Source organism: Phaethon lepturus, unplaced genomic scaffold (genome assembly GCF_000687285.1).
Source record: "Phaethon lepturus isolate BGI_N335 unplaced genomic scaffold, ASM68728v1 scaffold6048, whole genome shotgun sequence".
NCBI classification, from domain to species: Eukaryota; Metazoa; Chordata; class Aves; order Phaethontiformes; family Phaethontidae; genus Phaethon; species Phaethon lepturus.
Genome location: NW_010556791.1, coordinates 19,141 through 36,477, shown reverse-complemented (window position 1 = coordinate 36,477; position 17,337 = coordinate 19,141). Strand labels below are relative to the sequence as shown.

The 17,337-nt window shown below is 37.8% G+C and overlaps 1 protein-coding gene across 1 annotated transcript in view; it reads left to right on the top strand.

Moving 5' to 3' along the window:
- Nucleotides 1-9,088: 9,088 nt before the first annotated feature.
- Nucleotides 9,089-17,337, top strand: part of KPNA4 (karyopherin alpha 4 (importin alpha 3)) — an 18,520-nt gene continuing 10,271 nt past the window's right edge. The window contains exons 1-9 of the mRNA XM_010292555.1: nt 9,089-9,130; nt 9,996-10,085; nt 10,177-10,206; nt 10,288-10,340; nt 12,045-12,140; nt 12,257-12,342; nt 15,587-15,673; nt 16,806-16,975; nt 17,070-17,114. Coding sequence (XP_010290857.1) covers nt 9,089-9,130; nt 9,996-10,085; nt 10,177-10,206; nt 10,288-10,340; nt 12,045-12,140; nt 12,257-12,342; nt 15,587-15,673; nt 16,806-16,975; nt 17,070-17,114 — 699 coding nt within the window. The remainder of the gene's footprint in view (nt 9,131-9,995; nt 10,086-10,176; nt 10,207-10,287; nt 10,341-12,044; nt 12,141-12,256; nt 12,343-15,586; nt 15,674-16,805; nt 16,976-17,069; nt 17,115-17,337) is intronic.

Genomic DNA, 17,337 nt, shown 5'->3' with positions numbered 1-17,337 from the left:
CGGCGCCGCCCTGGGGGCTCCCTGTGGGGCAGGCCGGCCTCGCGTGTGGGGCGCTCGTTTGGCGTAGTTAAATCCAGCCGCGCGCTTGATGGAGGTGTCGCCTGAGGGTTTTGCCGTCGACGACAGCAGTCGTCTTTTCGTGCAGCTCTGCCTTAATTTCTTGCTAGCGTTTAATAATCGCCCTTTGCGCTGAGTAGCCCCTAAAAGCCTGAGTCAGGGATTAGGGCCCGGTTGGGTGTTCTGCTGTGTGTCTCTGAAAGATGCACAAGTGAATAAATGAATGAATTATTGCCTACACGTTGTAGTAAAGGTTATTATTAAAAAAACCAAACCCACTTTTTTTTTAAGCAGGGCGAATGTTACTGTTCAGTTAGTTGAGTGTGGAAACAATTGCGGCTCGTAGTATAGAGCCTGTAAACTTTTTGGTGGCTGAATTGCTGCATACATTATTTGAGTTGCAAGGGTGCTTCCTCGACTCAGCAGAAGGGATAATTAACTGGGGGTTTCCTTAATAAATATTCCAATTTTAAAATTGGGTATCAGTCCTCACCCATAAACACATGGCCAGGAGTGCTGACTCGGAAACGTATGCATCATAATATTGTCAGTGTAGTGTTCTGATCAAGAAATGGGCTTTGGCATTCTCGTTTCTGTTTTTCACTAGCCTCAATATGTGTTCCTCTGATTAGCATAATATTCTAATCCTTCTTATGAAGACAATTGTATGGTATTCCTGTTTCAAAAGTAAGAGGCATTTATTTTGCTGTCATTTATTAAAACAACTGCCAAATTTTCCATTTGGGTAACTCAGAAGTCAGTAATACTTTGATTTTTAATTTGTCCAAGTATATTGATAGAACAGTTTATTCAGTTACATACACAGTTTGGTGATGCCAAAAACGTTGGAACTGGGAATAATTACTGCAGCGATTGCTCTGTTTACAAATAGGGTCGTTAGCTTTGTTAGTAACTACTTGTCTTATATGTTGTTTTTTTATAAATTGTTTTGTTATCATTGAATAGACAACTGTAGAAGAAGACATCTTTAGGAAGGTACACAGTAAAGCATATGCTATCACGGTAAAAAATTAAATTAGTGGGAAAATACAGGTTGGAATTCTGCGTTTTCTCTCCTTTGGTGCCTACGTACTGAGTTTTAAGGTAAGTCAGCTGACGCAGGGAAGGTTCAAGATGAACACATGCAAGTAAAAAGAACACACGTATGTGTGTTTCAGGAAGCAGGTAATGTCTTTAGCATTTTTTTAATTTCCTGATGCACTTAAATGGCCTTCTGCACAGTGGAAAAACCCACTGGTAGGCCATGTTAAATTTTGGATATTGACATCTATCCAACAAATCCTGGAACATATGCTTGGTACCTAAAATAACTACTGTGGATGGCTATTTTTCATACAATAGCTCAGGCTTATGGCTATCATTCTTGCTTATTAACTGCTTACACATCACATTTTTCGTTAGTGTGAGAGATGTTGGTAGTGTGCACTTAATAGCCAAGTATCCTATAGTAGCAACAGTTGCTAATGAGTATTCAGTTCATAACACCTGTGTTTCTGTGCTGCTTTTAGCAGAAAGATGTCTGTTTAGTTCACATAGGAAGCCAGCTTTTGATCTTTATCTCTTTCACTGCTCCCTCTTTTTATCTCTGCTGAAATTGTGCATTTAGCCATTGGTTTCTTTTATTCAAAGTCATGATCTATTTTTCTTTTCCATGACAATTTACCTCCATTCACTATCATCAAATAAATAATAAATCACTCTTAATTTGGGTGAATCCCAAATTAATAGATACTTCTAGAGGCTATGAAGGGTTGCCATGTTGCAAATTGCAAACCTTTTAAAAAAGGTACATATATGATTCCATGTTACTCAAATCAGTCGTTGACAGTTATATTGCTTGCAGTTGCTGTCACATTGCACTTACCTTCCAGGTCTTACCTCTTCACAGAAGGTTATTGTATATCTTACAAAAGACGGGATTTCCTGCATTTTGTTTCCTAAAAGTGCTAAGCGTATGTTTAGCTTTTTGGATACTTAATGAGCTAAAGTGGACTTTATTTTCCAGTGCCTTTCACATGTGCTTCTAAAAGTACAAATCCTGGCCTTGAAAAAGAAGGAAAAAAAAAAAAAAGAAAACCAAAACACACACCTCTTTTACATAAGATGTTTAACAAAATTCCTTCATATGCTTAAGTATTGGGTAAACATGCATGCATGGACATGTTATGTTGTAAACAATTGCTGACATGTGTTTTAAGATGACAGGTTGGTGGTGACACTGGGAATAGAGGGATTCATTGTGACCAGAAATACAAAATACTTCCTTGTTCTTTTTTCTTTTTTATAGTACTGCTCAAAGAAATACTGAATGTAATAAACTTTTTAATACCAGAAGAGTTTGTGCTGTGAGAGCAATAATTTGTAGCTAACTAAGGCGGTATCTCTGTGTAGTGCTAAAAATTTCTGGTCTCGTATGTGCAGCATTCTGTTAAGGTCTTCCAAGATTTAAGAGTTGTTAGAGCTTTGGAAAAAAAATAGTATTGTTACAGCACAAAAAGGAGTTAGCTTTACAAAACTGCAGAAGTGGTTACACTCAATTTTCCTAACATTCAAACCAAAATCTTACTGAAGTGCTTGTCTGGACTCTTAAACAAAATTATGCAAATCCTTATCTACTGGGGAAGCTAGTTAAGGTAACTTCTTCATCTCGTGTCTTCAGTGAGGAACAGGTTTTACTTGCGCTGTTTTTTTTTTTTTTCTTGAATAAGAAAGAATGAGCTGTGTTTTCTGTTTATTGTGGGTATGGCTGTGATTATACCCAATTTTCTTTCCAATATTTATTTTTATTTGCATAGACCTTGGAATTGAATACTAGATCTTTACTATACAAAGACCAGGATAAGTGCAAATTGTTCATTGCGTCTGCAATAGACATAGTTTTCTGAACAGTTTGTTTTTGAGTAATTGCTGTTTAGTACTGGGTACTAGGGGTCTTGAGTCTACCCTTGCTTCTGGGAAGGTTTGAAAACAAGATTTGGGGTTTTTTTTGGGGGGGGGGGGGTTTGTTCACTAGGTTTTGTTTTACCAGGCAATTCAACGTTTCATTTTCTGTTGGTGATTGTTGCCTGCTGCAGCATTCATTTCAGAAAAACTTACATGTCAGTCAAATTTGAAATAAAATACATTTCATGCATATTATTTCTCTGGAAATACTGGAAGAAACTGATGAGTTTCTGCTGGCTGTTTCTCCCCTGACTTGCCTGTGTGGTTGGGTGAGAGATTAAGAATTGCTTTAATAGTGCCAGCACAGGAGAAGTGTCAAATAGATTTCTCCTCTGTAATTGAGAGACGCATGATGTGGAATGGTGATAATATTGTAATGCAGGGTGCTTCAAAACAAATGTTGGAGCAGCCATTGAGTCTAGATGTTTTAAGATCAGCGATGTCAAAATTTCAAGAGTTGCCAGTAGCATTCACTGGACTTGTAATACTAACAATGTATTTGAGAACACCAAGGAAGCTTCAGGGCAATGTTATGAGATGCACTGGGTATTGCTGGTAGTTGGAAGCTTTTCAGCCTTTTCTATATCCTACACAAAATAGTTTGCTTGGGATTCAGATATGGAGGAACTGAAGGAGAGCAGGAATTTCACTCACAGAGTTAGTTAAAAATAGGTTCCTTTAAGCTGACTTGTAGTTCTGTGGTGAAGCTCATCCATTTTGTCATTGAAAAGTCATACTGAGATATTTGGCATGCACAACTTCTCTGGGAAAAACTAGAATGACAACATGTGCAATGTCATACTGATATTTCTTTATTTGTAACTGAGAGTCATTATAATTCTGAAAGGGGAATAGTTGCCAAGATGTGTTTTCTGGTGGTATCTTGTAGAGATTGTGTTTGCTTTAAAATCCCAAAGTACTTTTATCAGTGTTCTTGAGAGTAGACTTTACTGCTCCAGGCTGCAAATGAGCTAGAAATAGCATAGGAGGTAAATAATGGCTAGAGAAGGGCCTAGATCACTTGATTAAACTGAATGTGAAGAGTATGGGTTTTTACCAAATACGAAATTGCATGTGTCTGAGGGGTTCTTTCCTTGTTTTGTAGTTCAGTGCCTTTTATACCTGTGAAGGGTAAGACAAAATTTCTTAGTCATTGTTGTGGTCACTGCACTGGATGTTCTGGGTTATAGACTAGTCTTCCCCATTGTGCTCTGCAGACTATGTGCTTTCTGAGTAGCTAGTCTAGTGAGTAAGCAGCTTGTGCACAGGGCCATGGTAAGTAGTGTTTAAAAAAAACAACAACAACACGCAACAAAAAACAACAACAACAAAAACCAAAAAACCCACCCCAAAAATGGAAATTTCCATACAGTTCACAAAAGGTTTTGGATGTAAATAGTAGTCTGTTTCTGCACACACACCACCCCCCCCAATACCCCCTTTTTTTTTGTTTGTATTTTGAATCCAAGACCAGGCTAGTGCTAGTGTAGCGTAGCAACTTTATTAGGAAGGAAGGATGGCTGAAGCAGCTCTGCTTTAAAGTAACTGTTGCCTTTGCAACACAGACACAAGATGCTTTTGGAAACCATTCCATAGAACAAGAGGTAAAGCTCTACCATTACTTGTGTGCTGTCAGAACTTCCTGTTATAGGTGCATAAACAGATACTTGAGTGAAATACTTTGATAGCAAAAAAACCCCACTCCACAAAACAGTAAAGACAGGCTATGTGCATGATAGGGTCTGAGTTTCTGAGAAGCAGTGATTCAGAGAAAGAAGTGGAAGAGGGATCAGGGTATGTTAGCTGAGCGTGAGCTCCAGATATATGCTAGTGTACTTAGAAGGGGCTAATAGACCTGATCTGTTTGTGAGCATAGAACATTTCTTCTGTATCTGGCATTGCTGTGAAAAACACTAGAATGTATCAAGATCCTGCAGCCATCAGCTAACACAAGATTTTAATGATAAACTGAAGGGTTCAGTAATGACTAATGGTAAAAGAGCCTTTACAATAAAACTTAAGCTAAATGTAATTGGAAAAAAAGGAGGATGGAGGGGTAGCAATCATAGACGGACAGAAATAGATTTGATCATTTGATTTTCGATGTAGCAAATGAAGAACAGGATCCGATGACTGAGAGCGCCCCATGAATTCATACTGAAGTGATGCCTGTTTTTAAATTGGAACACTTGCCAAGGACTGTTCTGAGTTCTGTTTCTAGAAACCTTTGAGATTGATTTCATACTCACAGTTTTGTTAGTGCAAGCTGAGAACTGATACAGAGAAGTCTAGCAATTAAGTCAAATCTTCTACAGAACAGAAGGGAGAATCTAGCTTTACAATGGCATCTGCCAAGAAACCATTATACCTAGGTTTCTGCCCTTTGAGCTGTTTTCCAAAAGGCAACACAAGTTGATCTTGAGTCTGTTACATCATTTGAGTTTCTCCAAGCTACTTATCCCATTTTTAGGCTGGGGTGGTGATGCTGTGAAACTTCTCAACAGAGCTAACGTCAGTTCTTACTTGTTGTGCATTTTCTCTTCCTAGGAGAAAGAGCAGTGACAGGTTGACCAGTAATAACTGGTTTGTCAACCAACTACTGTTTACACAGAAAATTATTTTAGTAGAGTCCTATTTTGGTAAACTGTTCCTAAGAGTGACTTCATTGGTTGCTTATCTTTTGTGTGGAGGCTTTTGAGAGTCCCAGGAATCCAGGTCCTCTTAGGAAGCAGGCAGGAATTAAAACCAGTGGCCTGTCAGCTTCTGTCTAGAGGGCAAACATTCTTGTTCCAGTGGAGTGTTGATGGAGTTTCATGACTCTCTTAAGCCTGATCAACTGCATATATGATTTTTCAAGTAAAGAAGGTTTTAAATGACATGTCCAAGGCATTTTTCTTGGTCCCACTCATCTCTCTCCATATCACTGCTACACACATGTGTGCACACATATATGTGCTTGTCCTGAACATGTGTTACCACCTGAGTTGGAATACAATTCCATTTGAGCTTGCTAGTAATTGTCACTTACTTTTTAATATTCTGCACAGCTTAATGTCCCCTTATAGTTTGTGTTCTAGCAATTCAGTCTCCTACAACTTGAAAATGTACATTGGGTTTTTCTCTTGATTAGCAACAGCTTTTCTGTGACCAGTACTGTCATTATTAAAGTCTGGCAAGAAGAATTCTTCTTGCAGTACAGCTTTTGTATAGGTATGCTTATTTTGTAAGGTAACAGTAACAGTTTTTGCAGTAGCAGTTGTGAGTTGGGAAGGGGTTAACTAACAGTTTTGTGGGACCATCAGGGGCTTGGTACAATTCTGCAATCTTTTTATCAGATATTTTCCTCATTTTCTGTTCTTGAATATGCCAGGTCAGTAGACTTTGGAGGAACTTCACTGAACAGGCTGATAGCAAGAGCCTGTAGTAGATAAGTCAGTTGTAAAGTTGCAGCATATTTCCGAAACTTCTGAATGGTGGGTGGTATCCAGTAGTGAATCACCTTCTCCAGGAAGGCAACAGCACTTTGAGCACAGATAAATGACTATCGAGTGCTTCTTGCATTCAGCTCTGTTCTTCACAGTTACCGTTCATCACTCAGGTGGGATGCCTGCCTTCACTGGTGAATCCTGGGCTGTGTTCTCCTGGGCTCAAGCTAGGCAAGGCTAACCTGCAACTGTTAGCATCCTGCGATGGGCACAGCTGCGGGCAGGGGCTTGGCTCCCTGGTGCCAAAGTGATGTGCGCTTCGGAGGACTGAAGCGTGAGCTGCCAGGTGACGATGCCAGTAGTCTGTAAGTGTATGTTTAACAAATGTGTGTGTAGGAAGAGAGCTGCTGGAGAAACTTTTCTCCTTTCAATTTAAAGACACTTGAGTTGGAGCTACTACAAAACTTCATTTATGTGTTTCTAAGACAGGTGTTATATTAATTCAGAGAACACGTATTGGGCTAGAAAAGTGTTAATAAAGTTTATTATGGAAGTATTTTTTCCTCTCTTCAGAGATTACACCTTTGAGATTCTCACTGTCATTTGAAGAATTCTAAGGAATATTTGAAAAGCTTAATATAGCCTTAATCTAATGGGATAAAGTTTATCTGCGTACTAGTAGTGTTCAGTTTTAACTGTTGACCTCTTATAGGTTTAAAACTGAAAAAGCCATGAATCTAAGCTGCATTAAACACAACTATTCATTCTAATTTTGACTGACCTATTGAATTAACATTCTTTAAAAATGCACATATTTCCTGGAAACTTGCTTTGGTGCTTTTTAGTGTGGGACAGCTTGTTCCTGCTTATTATGGCTGTTATCTAGTTATTGCAGGTGTTACAGCTGCGTTAGGTGCCCTTGTATACTTTGCTTTTTATATAGTGGGAAGCTATCATTGTGTGAGTGTGTTGGGGTTTTTCTCTCCCCTACCTGTTTTTCTCATGGTGAACTGCATTTTGAACTGCAATGAAACGTTTTACCTTCAAAGCAGTGGGGAACCATCCGTTCTCTTCCACTGGCATTTTTCTTGCCCTTTTCTTGTCCTTGTAACTCCTTCCTTTGAGAAGGCAAACTTTCTTGCGCAGAGCTGGAAGTTTAATTCTGATGAAATGCACATTCCTTTCAATAAAAATTATGCTTCTGAAAGTCAAGCTTTTAATCCTTATCTTCAGAGCTGCTTCTTATTGCTGTTGGGAAGCTCTCTTAGCCGTTCCTTTTCCATGTATTCTGTGTTAATGCAGTCCCTTGGGCTCTGGAATGTCAAGCTTTCTCTTGGCTTGTGACTGGTTAAGTCACAATAAAAATGCAATTGTTTTTAACTTTGTTATTGTCGTTCAGTGTAAAGTTCACTATAGACTGATCCCCCCCATTTTCACTTTGTGCTATGGTAACACAACAGGTAATATACCAATTTATGTATATTTACAATTGCTTTTTTTCTGAATACTCTCAATGGGAACTGTAGAGAAAGTCGTCAGAAAAAAAAATATTGCTCTTACAGGTCCAAGGGGTTTACATGGTTTTCATTTATAATATTTTTGTAACTCAGCTTTGCTTACTAGGTCTCTGAATTTGAACTCATTTATAAAGCTGTTCTACAAGGCACAAAGCTAGTACTGTTTCATACAGTAATAAAAACCTGTATGTATCAGAAACGTGTGGAATCTGTAAATTTACTATCTGGGAGAAAGAAGTAGTGCGGTGGAGGTTTGAGTGAGTGAGAGCTCCTGTAGAACTTTTCCACCTCTTGTGTCTGGAAGGGTATGCTTATGGTGCTACACTTGTATGAGAAGCCTGGTAGGCATCATTCAAAAAGGGGCCTGGTGTTGTCGAGATCTGTTTATTCTGAAGAATTACATAATTGAAATTCTTTTTGCTTTAGCAGCTGACTTTGTTGAGGTGAAGGAACGCCTGCACAGTCTGGACGTGAGCCTCTGTTTTTCAGTACGGCTGTGCGGTGACCGCTACTCCTTTAGTAACGGTCTATGCTCCATGCAGGTTTCTGGCTGAGCAGCCGGTCTGGTAGTGTAGCCCAGGCACCCAAGTGTCTCTGGGCAATTTCTCTGAGGAAGTTGGAGATGCCAGTTCTCAGTTAGGTGTGGAGATAGGCAGTTGTGCTTGACTTTGACTTTACAGTTTTCAAGTTTACCAATATGCCTTTTTATAAAAGTGGCAGTTTTGGCTCACGCTCTCTCTGTGTGTGTATGTTAAGAAAGCCTTGAATCAAGAAAAGGTTATAAATGTTGGGCAAACTTAGTATGATTTATTTTAGTTTGCGATGGTATTTATAATGCTTTTGGGGCTGTTTTATGCACAACTCCTTTCAACATTGCCCTTTGTTAAAAGACACTTGTTTATTCCCTGATTCTGTATATTCTTTCGTCTTCAATCTGGAGACCTAGGGGAGACTGTTTCACTATGAAATAATACAGGCAGAAATAATATAGTTATCTCCGTTTCCTGTTGGATTTAAAGTACTGTTTGAAGTGCATGAACTTAAAAATAGCAGTTCAAGAACTTTTAAAATTACTTGGTCTAGGTTCAGAACATAATGTACTTTGATCTTGATTCTTTTCAGACTATGAGAAGACAAAGAAATGAAGTTGTTGTGGAATTGAGAAAGGTGAGACAACCTAGCATTATTCTTACCAAATAGGATTTGGCTATGATGGTATTTCAGTAAAAGTTCAGAGTTTTTGTTAAAGGCTTAAAAAAAAAAAAAGATAAAGTTGTGTGTTCTTTCTGTAGTCTACCAAGAACACCATTGTTAAACTATCTATTTGCATTTACTAATTCTGCGAAGGTACTTTGGTTTAGAAGGAGGTTTTAAAGTTACTGTACCTGGTACCAGAAGTTCCGTAATTTTTATTCCGAAAAACAATTTTATTTGTTATCTATTGAAGGGAATAATTCTTGTTTTTTCCAGATAGGTTTTTAATTTTAAAAACTTATAAAAAGTTTATGGTTTTTTTGTTAGAAATCAGATGTTCCTGCTAATCTGTAGACAGAAAGCTATTTTCTTTCCCAAAACAGTAGTTCAACACACAAATAAGAATGGAAGAGTGTCTGTGTGAAGATAACACTGTTTAGAATTGTTGGAAAACTAGCTCTTGAGAAAAGTAATCATAACTTGAATTATTTTACTTCTGGGTTGAACAGAAAACTAGTCTTTGGGAATTGCTTTGTCTTGTTATAAATAATAACAAATAGGTTGTAATGTCAGTGTTGATGGATGTGTGCACATGAAACTTTCAGCAAAAGTAATTACTGCTGTAGATAAAATTGGATGGGGGATTTTTCTAGGAAGTGATTTCCAAAATGTGCTTCTCTGTGCAGCCCTTTCCAACTTCTTGAATGCTGGAAACTTTAACAGTGTCAATGAAAGCGTGTTTATGATGCTTGTTTGAAACAGAAGCTTCTATTGCCTTAAACCCCCCCACACCTCCTAAATCAAAATTTTAAAGGTATAAACCATTTTTCTCTTTAAGAACAAAAGAGACGAGCATCTTCTAAAGAGGAGAAATGTTCCTCATGAAGATATCTGTGAAGATTCTGATATAGATGGTGACTTTAGAGTGGTAAGAATTAACTTAACTCTCAAGCATGTTCTCTTTTTATGTACTTAAAAGACATTTCTAATTTCTAACTGCATTTGTCTCTCTTTTCTAGCAAAACACTTCTTTGGAGGCAATAGTACAGGTAAAAAAAAATTAATTGTTTGAACATTCTTCATGTCATGGTGACAAATATGTGAAAAATATAAATTCTGTTTTATTTTAGAATGCTTCAAGTGACAACCAGGGTATACAGTTAAGTGCTGTGCAGGCTGCAAGGTAAGAACACACTCTTCTCAAATATACTGGTTTTATTCTTACTTTATCATGCTTTTAAATTCAGAAAATGTGTTCTAGCTTAACTAGGAAAAGTATGTCATTTACTGATTTTAAAAAACAAAACTTGCTAAATAGAACTTTACCAAAAAAAAAAAAAATTGAAATACCTAGGTCTTTGAAGTAGTCAGGACTTTCATTATGTATCAGTAAATACTAGGATTTATCTTAGTGCAATACTTTATGCTTCTCAGAAGTAGAGTAAAATATATAATTAGCTTTAAATGAAGGAAGAAGGGGCATAATCCTTTTTCTGGTTTTGTCATGGATTAGGCTGCTAAAACCACTTTTTGCTTTGAGGAATTCTGTGTAGTTATATGTATTCGAGAAGTGATCCTAAAGTACTCATATGAAATCTGCATGCATAAATTTAGGATATAGCTGCTGTCTCATAAGCTGTTGGGTGTCTTGTTGTAGCACAAGGTGACAACTTTGTATTTACCTCTGTGGCTGAGGGGTTTGATTCAAGTGCAAGGGAAGACTTCCAGATCAAAGAAGTTGGGTAAATTGGAAGTCGCTTTGGCTTTTGGGAGTTAATGTATTTGATAGTGGAAAGAACGGTTTCTGTGCCCGTTTCCATTGGGCAGGGTAGCATCATGTAAACACCCTATTTACTGTAGCTGATCCAAACCAAGTTAGACTAAAGTACACTGAATTAAGCCTGATTTAAAATGAAATGGGAATGTCCATGTGGATTTCTTAGCACTGTAACTATTTTTTTTAAATTGAAGACTTAATTTAAAATTAAAGTGGTGCTGTTTACCTTATTGGAAAGGCATTAAAGTATATTTTAGAGATGAAAACAAATGCTTTTCAGTCTTGATTGTGAATCTGTACCATCCTTTCGTCTGAAGCTGGAGCAGGAAGGAAAAATCTTGCCCAAGTCTAACCCTCAAAACATGCAACTGCAATATGGGGAACATAAAACTGATTAGAAGTGCTTAAGAAAAAGCAAAACCCAAACCAAACACCTCCCCCCACCGCCCCAAACCTTCAAAAACCTGAAGTTTTATTTGATTCTTGTAGCAGAGATCTCTACCTGTTTGAGCAGGTGGTTTGTAAATAGACTGTACTATGATTATTTTGTCACTGACCAAAAATCAGTATTAAGATTCCATAAGTATGCCTTTGTTCCTTACTTTTTATAAGCTTGTAGATGTAAATTGTCTTCACCTTTAAAAGGAACCTCCTTTACTTAGTTGGAGGTTGAAAATTCACATCTGATTATTACAGGAGTCTTCATACAATCTGTGTTCAGATCCTCCCCATGGTTCAGTTTTTCAACACCAGTTTTTCAGTAGTTCAGTAGGTTGAATTTTGGAAATTAGTTATTTTCACTTGACGTGGAGAAAACAAATCCTGCTTGGTCTGTCAGAGTATGAGACATACACGCTGGGGAAGAACTTCCCAGCCCAGAAGGTAGAGCAGCACTAGAACAGTTTGTCCAGGGAGGTTGTTGGATCTCTGTGCTTGGAGGTTTCCAAAACTCAATTACAGGAAGCCATTACTGACCTGATCTAGCATCAGCACTAAGCCTGCTTTGAGTGGAAGGTTGGAGTAAACAACCTCCAGAGATCCTTTCCAGCCATGACTACTCATTCTGTGATTTGTCTGTTAAGTCTCGTGTTTTTTCCTTTTCCTAAACAGAAAGCTGCTTTCCAGTGATCGCAATCCACCAATTGATGACCTAATAAAATCAGGAATATTACCTATTTTAGTGCACTGTCTTGAAAGAGATGACAAGTAAGTATTTCTAAAACTTAGAATGTTTAATTGTGGCAAGAATTCTCGTGTTTTAGTTAATGTGCCTGTGGCATCTGAAGACTTGTGCTACAATAATTTCTTTTCTTTCTTTGCAGTCCTTCTTTACAGTTTGAAGCTGCATGGGCTTTGACAAACATTGCCTCTGGAACCTCTGAACAAACACAGGCCGTAGTTCAATCTAGTAAGTCCAAGAGTATTTGATCATTGATAAAGCACGCACTGTAGCTTCCACAAAAATAACATCACCTGAATGATACTGTAAAGAGCATCCACACTCCTGTTCCTCTCTGTCTCAAGCATGTTCACCAATCCACATGTTAGGGTTGGTCCTTTCATGCGATAGCCGGGATGGTTGAAATTGAGTTGTCAATCACAGGCACGTCGCTGAAGGACCTGCCCATGAAGTCTCCTGCCAGATGTTCTACCTCTTCTCTGGCAAGCGGCATCACTTGAAGCGCACGCCTGCTTTTGTTCTTCATTTTCTCAGATTTTAAATTCAGTTGGGTTTCTTAATGGTGAGTAATCTCTTCTGGAAACTCACACTATGTTAGCAGAGTTGATACCTGCTGGTTTCCAGTTTTTAAAGTAAAAAAAACCCCAAACACCCAACAACCCAACAAAAAGCTTGAAATCAAACCCAACAAAAAAACCCTAAAAAACTTCCATGGAGGGATTTCCCATCTTACTGTGAAGAGGGAGGAAAAGATGTAGACCAGAGGGTGCCTGACATCGAACTCTTCCAAAATCAAGTTGAAGAAAAAAAGCTGCCCTTCGTATTTTGAGGAATCTGAAGCATGGAAAGGAATTGTTGTTGGACTTGGAATCTGAGTTGCCAAGCAAAGTCAGACTTTCTTCTGTACTCTGGACGTGTCCTAAGTCGAAGTAGTACTGAAGTAGTAATGGTGGTAAAGCTGAACTACATACAAGTGTCTGCAGACTTTTTGAATTGAGTGAATAAAATAGCAGAGCTTCTTGAGACCCATGGAAGAATCAAATCATACAGGAAAAAAACAAGTTTTTGCCTAAAACTTAAGGAAAAAAGCCACAAAACTTAGATTACATGAGATAACAGTGCCTTTAATGGTTGGAATCGGTGTTGTATTGCAGTGCATGATGCTGATAGCATTCAACATACTGTGCTTCCAACAATGAAAAGACACAGAATTATGCTTGGTCCTTTTTTTTGGTGTGTTTTCCACCACCACAACTGTCATATACTGACTTCTTTTAGAACTACTTGGAACTTCTATTCAGTGTAATAAGTACAGTTTGTAAAATGTGTGGTGGTGTTTAAGTGTTGAAACATCAATGTTTGTTACATATCTTATGTGGTTGACTTTCACTACAGTGATCAAAGTAGATTGTTTTTTTTTCACTGTTAGTGCTAAGCAGTTACAGGCTTCTCACAAACTGTATATTGACTTTATATTTTGAAAAAAAAAAAAAAAACCCTAACCATACTCATAAGAAGTTTCTTAGCACCTTTTTCTCTGTTAAATGGCTGAGCGTGTCTCAGAAGGTTAACTGGAAAACTAGGCTAATTCTCCACAGCAGATAGGAAAGAATTTAAGGCAGGTGACTCCAGCTTAAAGGATTTTTTCGTTGAATGTATGCTTTGAGATTGCATTGGTTGCAAGATCAGTTGCCCTTTGCTTTAACAAACTCTGAATTAAGAGCCTGTTAACTTTGATATAGCTTGAATTTGACCATCATAGTATGTATCTGTGCTAATACTTCTAACTTTCCTTTTTCCCATCCTCTTCTTCCTTTCCCAGTTGCATCCTGCATTTTCTTTTGGAAATCTAATATTACATAGTCTGTCCGCCTGATCTAGAATGCTTCTTTTTATTGAAACCTTAGCTTATCGATGGATTGAAGATGAGTGCCAAATACAGTAATTATTTCTTTCAGTGATGATCTCTGATTTAGCTAGGTCTGCATGTATGCACCATATTAGCCAATTTAATAGCTGTAACATATGAAAGTGTGGTTTATTTCTTGTAATGATTTATTTAAATTCAAAAGATAATCTGTTGTAATCTTCCCAGAAGTACTTTATTAATATACTTGTTGGGGATGTGTGTTCTCCTTGCATACAGGCATTGTAATACACCTTTATTTAGTAGGAAATAACAAATCACAACAGATTTCTTATTTCTCTAGCAAAAAATGTTTTACAGTGAGAAAGAGTCCAATTAAAAATACTAGCCTCTCTTGAAATATGTGATCTAAAGTAAATCAGTGTTTCTTACAGACTAAACTTTGTCATTAGAGAATCATGTGAGCAAGCACCTTTGTGCTGGGTATAAAAAAAAAAGGATCAGTTGTCTAAATGTGGTGCATGTAGAATGTTTTTGAAACATTGGTGTAGCTTTATTTCTAAATATCGGGAGCATTCTCCTGTTTAACCCCAACATAGGGTAGAAAAGTTGTGGGGGTTTTTGTGTTGTCTTTTGGATCCCTTTCTTACTGCTTAGCCAGTTAGCGCTGTGTGTTTTTTTTTTTTGTCATGTACTGGTAGTGTTTGCAATAATCTCTTCTGCAGTGATCAGTTAGGTTATTCTGGTATGTTAGGTAATGGGTGTCAAATTGAGTAGAGTCAAAACTTAGTGATATAAAAGGAGACTTCACATTGAGGAATGCATCTGTATTAGCTTTCAGGAGGCTGGGACAACTAGATTTGTAGGAACAGCTGCTGTTGCTGTACACATACCTCCATAATGGTTATCAAAAGGTACTGAATACAGAGTTTGGAAATACTTGGTGCTTAGTAGTGCATCTGTATTGGCAACAGGGGTTCTTCTGGTGCAATTAACCTTGCATGTCTACTTGCATATGGTCAATAAACCAGGTTTCCTCTTGGTAGAGTCACAGGTGAAGTTACGTACTGAAGCGTTGCCTGGAGCTCCACACTGGCAATGTATACAGAAGATCCCTCAGTAATTAGCTTTCTGCACATGCTAGAACCAGCAACTGGCACATACTTCACCACAATAACGTAGATGTGTGTGTACTGACTCTTAAGTTGCCTAATTTGAGCGGGTGAGGTTGGTCTTAAACAGTTACTACTTTGCAGTTGGTTCTGATAGATAACTTAGCATGGAATTTCTAAATTCAGTAAGTATAACTAAATTTGGAGTCCTGGCAAGCTTCAGTAAATTTGTGACACTTGCAAACAAATTAACTGTCAGGTGGTTTTAAGAGTTGTTTTTGTAATATTCTGAAGTGTGGGCTCTATAAGAAAGTGCAACAGAATGGGCACAGTGTGTTTTATTTCAGTATCATCTGGGAAGTTAGTAAAGTTTTGACCAATACTTAACGAGGAGAAAAATTTTCTGAAATTTTAAGAGCTAGTTATGTGAACTATTTTGTCTTGAGAGGTGTATTTCTTAACGATTGCATGGGGTTTTGTTTGTGTCTTTCAGATGCTGTGCCACTTTTTCTGAGGCTGCTGCATTCACCTCATCAAAATGTTTGTGAGCAAGCTGTGTGGGCTTTAGGAAATATCATAGGTTTGTGTTACTCCTGCCACTAAAAACTTCTAAGTTCCTTTTGGTATTGAATTAATAAACTAGGTAGGATTTTGTGTGTTAGAACTTGGAGATGTTCAACTATGAGACAAAAGGCAGCTGTTAGACTGGCAGTTACCCTGTTCTTAACTTACTCCTCTCTGCTCTATTGTGTATTGATGGTGTGCATCCAAAACCACATGCCCCCACATGATGCCCCCACACGCTTTCTTTCCAGGTACAGGAAGAGGAATTGCTGGCAAACAGACGTGCAGATTGTTAAAATAAAAACTGGTTTCCATTGAGTTCTGAAATTCTGCCCGAGCTTACATACATTGTGTTGAATTGTAGATAAATTGTGATCATTTGATCTTTTATTTGATTTTTCCTCTTCTTGTTGCAAGCATTAGCCTTGTGGTTTACAGGCCTGACTATTTGTAGTGCCTGAGGACTAATAGCAGTTCTGACATACTGAGATTTCTACAATATTTTAGCAATGCCTAGTCCATCTTAACAAGCAAACTAACAAAATCCACAGGATTGTAACTGCCTGAAGCTGTTAGTGATATGTGTGCAGTACAAGTCAGATGCTGCTTTCGAGGCAGCTGTAGTGATACCTGGGCAGTGACAGAAGTGTGTTTATCCTTCAGCTATGAAGATGACAATACCTGTTTTCAGGCAATTTTTAACTACTCTTGGGATGTTTTAGTGTTGATTATAAACTTTGTGAAATGATCTTCAGGAATACATTAGGTTATCAACTATTCTCAGTGGTTTGGCATTGTCTGCCACCCTTTTTCCCTTGCTCACCACCATCGCAGCCTGTACATCTGCTGTAAATTATGGAACACTTTTCTGTTAAGAAAGTAGCTGCTTTTAATGAGCAGTTCAAAATGAAGCAATTGGGCAGGCAGCCACAGGCCCTACTAAAGTTTTATTTAAGCGTCTTTATGATAGATGTATCTATATAGATGCGTATCTCTTTCTATATATTTATATGCATCATTCCAAGGCCTGTATTCTTTAACTTTGTATGCATTTTAAATAACTGAAGTTTTAAGTGTGCAGAAATCAAACCTTTTGTGAATGGCATGGGATGATCTTTGTCTTCGTAATTCTTTCATGTCTCAAACAGGTGATGGACCCCAGTGTAGAGATTACGTTATTAGTCTTGGAGTAGTGAAACCACTGCTGTCCTTCATCAGCCCATCTATTCCCATAACTTTCTTAAGAAATGTTACTTGGGTCATGGTCAACTTGTGCCGTCACAAAGATCCTCCTCCACCGATGGAAACCATTCAGGAGGTGACTGAATTACTCGCTGTTCAGTGTAACTGAACTGAAGTTGAGTATCTGTCTGCCTTAAAAATAACTGTAAGATGCTTCTTTTCCTCCTTAGATCCTCCCAGCACTCTGTGTTTTAATTCACCACACAGATGTAAATGTAAGTAACTCCACTTGGAGCCAGTTTTGTGTTCTGGTGTAGTTTTTAGCTGAAGTATAAAGCCTGTCATAATTAACTTTTTTCTTAAAAAAAAAAAAAAAAAATCTGTCATGTTCTCTTTCATTATGGCAAACTTACTTAAAAATAAGCTGTTAAAAGATATCAAAGTATCAGTTACGATTTCTGGTATTTCTCTGTATCTTTGCAAGTGCTTATTTGCATG